This window comes from Urocitellus parryii, chromosome 4 (assembly GCF_045843805.1).
Source record: "Urocitellus parryii isolate mUroPar1 chromosome 4, mUroPar1.hap1, whole genome shotgun sequence".
Lineage (NCBI taxonomy): Eukaryota > Metazoa > Chordata > Mammalia > Rodentia > Sciuridae > Urocitellus > Urocitellus parryii.
The window spans coordinates 5,052,236-5,060,132 of NC_135534.1; the positions used below are offsets into that span (position 1 = coordinate 5,052,236).

The 7,897-nt window shown below is 59.1% G+C and overlaps 1 protein-coding gene across 1 annotated transcript; it reads left to right on the forward strand.

The window, feature by feature from the left end:
• Positions 1-486: 486 nt before the first annotated feature.
• Mrgprd (MAS related GPR family member D) lies at positions 487-1,446 on the forward strand. The gene has a single exon (XM_026396707.2). The coding sequence runs from the start codon at positions 487-489 to the stop codon at positions 1,444-1,446; it is 960 nt and encodes a 319-aa protein (XP_026252492.2).
• The last annotated feature ends 6,451 nt before the right edge of the window (positions 1,447-7,897 follow it).

The window sequence follows — 7,897 nt, forward strand, 5'->3', positions numbered from 1 at the left end:
AGTTAATTGCAGGATTCAAAGATTATAGAGACAAACAGACGACCTCAAGAGGGGCAGGAAAAGCAGTTGGTAGCGCTGGGGCTGTAGCTCCGTCGCTCGCCCAGCGTGTGAGGCTCCGGGCGCCGTCCTTAGCACCGCGTCAGAAACAAACATGTGAAAATAAAGACGTCCCGTCCACCCGATCTACAAACAATTAAACAGAAAAGGCAGTTGGTAAAGTCAAGGCCCCTTCATGACGGGAAAATAACTGAACTCAGAATAGAAGGGGCCCCAACCGAGCAGGGCACCCAGAGCAAGTGGGTGTCCATCACGGCAGAGCTGATGGCGGTCAGGCTGGGCACGGGCCCCAGGGTGACGGTCACGGGCAGGGCCAAAGGGGCCCGGGATGAGAGCCCTGGATCAGAAATGTGGGGGGAAGAGGCTCCCGGAAGTCCCCAAGGTCCAAGCCACACAGAATTTCACGCTGGTCCGCTTTCCTCTCCAGGCATGAACCAGACCCTGAACAGCAGCCGGAACCCGGAGCAGGCTCTGAGCGGTTCCGAGGTCGACGCGCTGCACGTGGTCTACCTCGCGGCCAGTTCCCTGGCCATGTTCACCAGCGTGTGCGGGGCGGCAGGCAACGGCGCAGTGGTCTGGCTGCTGACTGTCGGCGTACAGAGGACCCCCTTCTGCACCTACATGCTCAACCTGGCTGTGGCCGACCTCCCCTTCCTCCTGTGCATGGCCTCCATGCTGACCCTGGAGACCCCGTCCCTGGCCGACTCCCACACCAAGGTCCACGAGGTGGTGAGGCGGGTGATGTACTTCGCCTACACCGCCAGCCTGAGCCTGCTCACGGCCATCAGCGTCCAGCGCTGCCTGTCCGTCCTGTTCCCCCTCTGGTACAAGTGCCGCCGCCCCAGGCACCTGTCCACCGTGGTGTGCTCCCTGCTCTGGGCGCTGGCCCTCCTCATGAACACCCTGACCACTCTCTTCTGCCTCAGGTTCTGGCGGCACGACGAAGGCCGCTGCTTCACGGTGGACACGGCCATGGGCACCCTCATCATGGGGGTCTTCACGCCTGCCATGACCGTGTCCGGCATCACCCTCTATGTCCGGGTGCGGAGAAGCGCCCTGCTGTGGCGGCGGCGGCCCCGGCGGCTGCTGGTGGTCATCCTGGCCTCCATCTTGGTCTTCCTCGTGGGCTCCCTGCCGCTGGGCATCTACTGGTTCGTGCTGTTCTGGCTGCCCCTGCCCAGGGAGGCGAAGCTCCTGTACATCTGCTTGTCGCGCCTCTCCTCGGCCATCAGCAGCAGTGCCAACCCCGTCATCTACTTCCTGGTGGGCAGCCGGAGGACCCGGAGGCTGGCCGAGTCCCTGAAGGTCGTGCTGGGCCGGGCGCTGCAAGAGGAGCCCGAGCCCGAGGGAAGGGAGACGCCGTCCACGGGACCCAGCGAGGGGCTCTGAGGGGGCCCACGCCCGGGCGACCTGCCCAGAGCCCCCTCCAACCCCTCCCAGCACACCCTGGCTGGCCTGCTGCAGGGGCCCCGAAGCTTTGCAGCCCACCGTGTTGGGGTCACATTCCCATCTGCTAAAGCCCCCCCACACACAGCACACTGGGTCCCGGGCCTCAGCTAGGGGGGGGAGTGTGACTTCCTGTCCACAGCGGATCACAGGTGGGCGGGTCCGCGTGAGCGACGTCCTGGCTAGAGCTGCAGGCGGTCACAGGCATCCGTGGGATGGGAAAGTCCGTCCCTCCAGCCGCCCCCTCCCCGAGCCGGCATCTTTGTGTACGTAGTGGGCAGTGCCTCGTGGCTGTGCTGGGGGCATTGACTGGTCACTGAATGCATCTGCAGTCCACTGAATGGCCATCGCCGACCTTCATCTCACTGGAGGAGGGTCCTGAGACTCCCTCTTCCCCCACCAGGCCCCTGACCTGAGCCATGGGGCTGGCTGCCCTTCCCCAATGCCCCTGGCCCCCTGGCCCCCTGTTGGCTTTCCTCAGAGGCCGTGAGGCCCAGGACAGGGGCCAGGCAATGGATGCTGGGGAGAAGATGACCACCGAGACCACAGAGACAGTGCCCGTCAGTGGGAGGCCAGGACTGAGAGCGGCTCTTGGGGAAAGGGTGGGGACCCGGTCACTTCCAGGTCACATGGAGACTGCCCAAAGTCCCCTTGGGGGCTTCATGAGCTAACTCACCCTAGAATGGCTGTTACCCACATGACAAGAGGTGACAGGTGCTGGCCAGGATGGGGCACGTCAGTCAGCACAGCCACTGTGCAAAACGTCACGGAGGTGCCTCGAGACCAGAGCAGCCTCATGGGGTGCAGCAACCCCTCCGCTGGGGAGCCGTCCACAGGGAAGGAGAGCCACAGCCCAGGTGGACAGCACGCGCACAGCCGCCGGGTATGGAGTCCACCCGGGTGTCCATCACAGATGGCTGGATGAAGGACATGGAGGGCACAACAGAGGAGCATTCAGCCCCAACAACGAATGAAAGCCGAGGATGAGCTTTGTCAGACCCAGGGACGCACACACCACCTGTTCCTCCTGACTGGGGGATCTAAACAAGTCCGGCTCCTAGGAGCAGAGAGTGGGGTGGGGGCTGAGGCGGGGAGGCCGGGGGAGGCAGGGAGGCCAGGGAGGCGGGATTGGGTGGTCAGTGGATACAAAGTTCCAGTTGCCCGGCTGGGCAAGTCCAGGAGGTGCATGCACAGCAGGGCGGCTGGGTCGGCAATCGTGGGTGGTCTGTTTACAAAGAGCAGGAAGAGAGGATTCCAAACGTGTCACCAGGAAGAATAGATGTTTAGGTGATGGGACTGCTCCTTACCTTGACCTGGTCAGTACACGTGTATCACACGCCAAGAGGCACCCAGAAACCTGTGCGGGTATGATGTGTCCGCTAAAAGCAAAATAAAACAAGCAGAATAAGAAGGACGAAGCAGCTTGGGTTTCTCTGCCCCTGACTGTGGTCGATGGAGGGTGCTCTCTGCGGTGGCCTGAGCCAGACGAACAGTCCCAAAGCCACTTCCTTCCACCCCAAGCCAAGCCCCCCCTGCCAGCTCGCCCGGCTGTCCTGCCCGGGGACTCCTCCCCGGGACCCCATGTGGCTGTCAGGACAAGCATTCTCCACCCACGGCCAGGGTGGCACGCGGTGGCCTCAGGGGGCAGTTGGGGCCAGGGACACTCACATAGCCGGGAGAGAAGAGGCCAAGGGAAAAGACTTTGTATCTTAGGGCAGCAGGAGACGGGGGCTCTCCCTTGCGGGTTGGTCCCCGTCAGAGTGCGGAGAGCAGCAAGGGCCGCGGTTGCCATAAGGGACCAGAGAGCCCTGGGAGGGAGCGGGAAAGGCTGGGGACTCCGCGGAGGAGGCAGGGGCTGCCCAGGCCTGAAGGACCAGGACACCTGGACAGGGAGGACCCCAGAGCAGGGGACCAGTGTACCTGAGAGCCCCCACCCAGGGGTGTCTGATGCCACATCTCCACCACATGCAGCACCCACGGCCTCCCACTTCCTGCTGTGAGTCCCTGGATGGCCATCTTGGAGGTCTGTCTGTCCTTCAAGCTGAACGGAGGGGCAGGTCTGGGCGGGAACCTAACCCGGGCATCGGCGCCTCGCCAGGGGCAGGCCTGCCCTTCCCTGGGCATCCTGGGGGCCCCTTTCCTCCTGTTCCGGTGTGTTTGGTTATTAAGGGACCAAGAGGAAGGGCAGAGGGAGAAGGACGAATCTCGAAATCGAAAGAGGTTCCTCTTTGAGATGGAGAGCAGATGGGAACCCAAAGCAATCCATCCGTAAGGCCAGAGTCCACCTGCAGAGTAGGTCCGCAGACCCTCGGGGGTCCGTGACACCATTAGCAGAGGGGTCCTTCTGCCAACAGACGGGGAACCTTAGGTTGTCCTGCTCACCTGATGTCCAGGAAGACAACCTGAAGCCCTGACCCTCTGCGGCAGCCAGGCGTCCGCAGACAGCCGGCCACGGGGTGGCGCAGGTCAAAGACGGCTTGGGACCAGCCACCGTCCAGGAGAATCCAACCACCCCACTGCCCCATCTGGGAAAGAGCAAAAAGCTCGATACAGGTTTTCCCAAATCTGAGACAGCCCCACGATGTCCAGGACATCACCAGAAATGAAACTCGGGAAGGCACGAAACATTTTTAAAAGCACAAACCAAATTCTGACCAACCATGCGTCTAAAGATCAAATGACAAGGCGAGGGCCGGAGCTCGGCGGGAGAGCCCTGCCCAGCACAGGTGAGGCCCCGGTTCCGTCTCAGCACCACGTGAAACAGATGAATACAGAGAGGCGCTGTGTCCGTCCACAACTAAAACAGATTTTTAATTAAATGACAATTCAGTTCTCTCTGTGAAAAATGATCAAAACTGTTGACACATGGGAAGTACGAAGCTAAAACGGAAGAAAAAATCATGGGTCATTTCTTTTCTTTCCATCCTGGGGAGGGAACCCAGGGCCTGGGCAACTGTCACCACCCCCGTCAGGCCACAGATGACTTCCTGGGTGTTGCATTATTTGTGACATTCGTCAGGTTTTAAAAACTGGTCATTTGTTGGGGTTTCTTGTCACGTCCTAAATAAATATTCACTGTCGTACCTGATTTTTTTTTTTGGTGCCAAGATTGAACCCCAGGTGCTTAACCACTGAGCCTCACCCCAGCCATTTGTATTTTTTTTTTTTTAATTTTGAGACAGGGTCTCCCTAAATTGCTGAGGCTGGCCTTGAACCTGCAATCCTCCTGCCTCCGCCTCCTGAGCCACTGGGATGACAGGTGTGTGCCACAGTGCCTGGCTGCCCCCACCTGTTGATCAAGAAGCCTTGGGTCCACCAACTTTGTCCCTGGGTGGAAAGTGGAGGAATGCAATTCAATGATCAGCAGGATCCATGGGTCAGCCAAGGACAGCTGGGCAGTGGGGCGGCTGCAATAGATGCCCACGAAGGAGGAGGCTGTGGAGGCTGGGCCCACAGGCCGCGGGCTGCTTCCAACAGCACTGGATGCGGAAGAGGACAGCAGACAAGTCAACCTCTTGTCTCTTGTTTTGAGATCTGGACTGAAACTCGGGCCTTTGTTGTTGTTGTTGTTGTTTTCTAGCCCGGAGGCTGATTTGGAGGAACATTAAACAACCCTCACATGCTCTTCTGTAATCCCTGAACTCCAACGTCTGTGGGGGCCTGGCTGAGCGCCAGGGTAGCGCACTGCAGGATGGCGACGAAGCCCCATTGGATTCTCAGCCTGGTGGGTTTGTTATTCCTTCAACAAACATGTCTGAGCACTTAGGGAGAGAAAGCCCTCGCCTCCAGAGACCACGCCTCTGTCCTGGCAGAAAGAGGGAACAGGAAGTTCTCCCCCGGCCCACCCTCACCTCAGGCTTCCGCCTCTGGAACCCAAGAGCACAAATGCCTGCCAGAGGCGTCCTGGCCACTTCTGACCTGCAGAATATCTCTCCGGAGGGTTCCAGGCACCAGCAGAACAGCCCCGCCCCAACATGCTTCTGATGAATGTCGTCTTTATTTTTTCTTTAAGTCAGACAGGCTTGGTCCTGACCCAAACATCCACAGGTTATTGTCATTTGGGGAACTGCAAGTGTAGATGCTCTGGGCGCAGGCAAAGGACAATGAAGTCAAACTGGATAAAAGGGACAAGGAACTCACTGGTTCTAGTAACTAAAATCTTCAAACATGGCTTCAGGCATGGGTGGATCCAGGTGATCAGACAGTGCTATCAGGAATATTCCTTTCCTGAAGCTCCGATCTCCCTCTGGACTTGATGCTCAGACAGGTACTCCCCCTCCCATGGCTAATGGGTTCCTACGGCTCAGGTTTGATTTCACCAGAAGAGGGTGGCACCTCCTTTTCCTAAGTTTGTACCTTAAAACTCTTGGGATTGACCGTTGCTGGACAAATTGAACCGGGGTCCTCTTGGACTAGGCTCGTGTACTTTTCCCCAGGTGATCATGGAGCTGAACACTCATCTCTGGAGCCAGCTTTGCAGTCAGACCCCCCACACACACCAAGAATTACCTGGGGCTCGTCTCTGCAGCGAGTAGCCCTGGACCTTGGCAGGCCAGGCTCGGGGCTTGGTGGCCACCAGCTCCCTTGAACGCGTGATCCCTGGTGGCATGTGCAGGTTCCACCAACGCCCTCCTGCCCAGATCAAAGCCCAGGCCCTGGGGAGGAAGCAGATCTTAAATCAGCACAGGGCCTCGGCACTCCTCCCCCTGCCCAGGACGCCCACTGCAGGCAGGATCCTGGGGTGAGGCGCCGTGGGAACTGGCTGATTCTAGCCTCCGAGCCATCACCAACCAAGTATACCGCCCACAGGCGACGGTGGGGACCGTCGAAGGACGATTGATAGCCAAGAAAATCAGGATGTCACAGGGAACTATCAACACAAGGTGGAAGAACACCCCCTGTTACTAAAGTCAGGTGATGGTCACAGCTGTCCTTCATTCCAACCTGCCGTAGCTTGGAAGCCACGTGGGGCCACCTCCCTGTGTGCGGGGTTGTGTTGTTCCTTGTGGGTGCGGCTTAAACACGAGCCTTCTGTGTTTACCAACGGTGCGCTCTACTCAGCCTCCATCTCCATGTCTCCACTAAAATCTCACCCGCCCTTCCCTCCTACCCCAGGACCCAGTGAGGGCACAGATGGCACTCATGGGGGACACCGTCCAGCTCCTCAGGCAGAGAGTGTGCACCTAGGGACCCTCCCAGGTCAGCAGGGGACTCAGGGCTCCCGTGAGTGGGGTCCAGGTCACTTGACCCTCAGCTCCTGGAATTGCAGGGCGGGGCCGAAGGGGCCCCTCCGGAGCTTTCTCCTTCCCACCTTGGAGACTGGCTTGTGCCTAGGGACCTTAACTGAGGGGCCCCAGACGCTCTGACATCCCGATCTTCCCCCTATTGCTCCGAGGCTCTGCAGGTGAGCCGTGTCCCTGTGATGGACGTCACTTGATGGACTGAGAGGCCCGGGCCCCTGCCCTCTTCCAGCGTGGACTCTCGTGGCGGCTCGGCGGGCTCCTCCGGGTCTTCAGTCTTGGACACGCTGCAGTGTTGGTCCAGCTTGTTCTGAGGCTCCAGCTTCTTGGACAGAGTGGCTACTAGTTCCTCCAGCTCAGCAGGTTGCAGAGGGCCATGGTGCACCGTCCAGCCTCTGACCCCACGAGCCAGGCTAACGCTTCCCCTTTTGACTCACACGTGCACGTTCTCCTCTAGAGAACCCCGATCCCCCCCCCCACACTCCTGTTAAAAAAGTCCTGACCCCCAGAACCTCAGAGTTAGCTGTGGAGTTAGGATAAAGAGGGGACCCCATTCAAGGGTTCCTGGGAGGGCCCTAATCCAGTCCGACCAGGGTCCCATCGGAAGAAGAGATCAGGACACAAATGCACACGGACGACCCTGTGAGGACACAGGGAGAAGAAAGACGCCGTCGGCCATCGAGGAGCCAGGCTTGGGTGGCCTGCATCTTAAAACTCAGAGGGCTGCTCTGTATGGCACCGTGGCCTGTCTTTGAGGACACAGCCAACTTCTATTTGTTCAAAGAAAAGAAAGCTACATTGAAAGAGCAGAATAATTTTTTTTTCATCTGCTTTAATGGAACAGAGATGGAAAACATTGATTCATGGAAAAATGGCCCCAAAAAGCTGATTCTGGGTGATTTCTGTTCCCTTCCTAGTGTTGCTCTTCATCAGCACAAAGAGTGGACAGCGCCGTCCCCCACCCGCCGGGTCCCCTGGGAGATGGTGTATCTTGGAAGCCAACAGAGGGCATGAGGCCCGGCTCCGGGCAGGGGACGGAGAACATTCCCTGGGAGCCGGCCTCGGGCAGGGGCCCTCCTGCAGGTGCCCACTGCTCCCCTTACTGAATAAACTACCCCCGAAGCTGCACATGGGGCTGTGCTCCTGCAGGGTCC

Excerpts from the sequence above, each read along its gene's own strand:
- Mrgprd (XM_026396707.2), top strand. The coding sequence starts at position 487 with ATGAACCAGACCCTGAACAGCAGCCGGAACCCGGAGCAGGCTCTGAGC.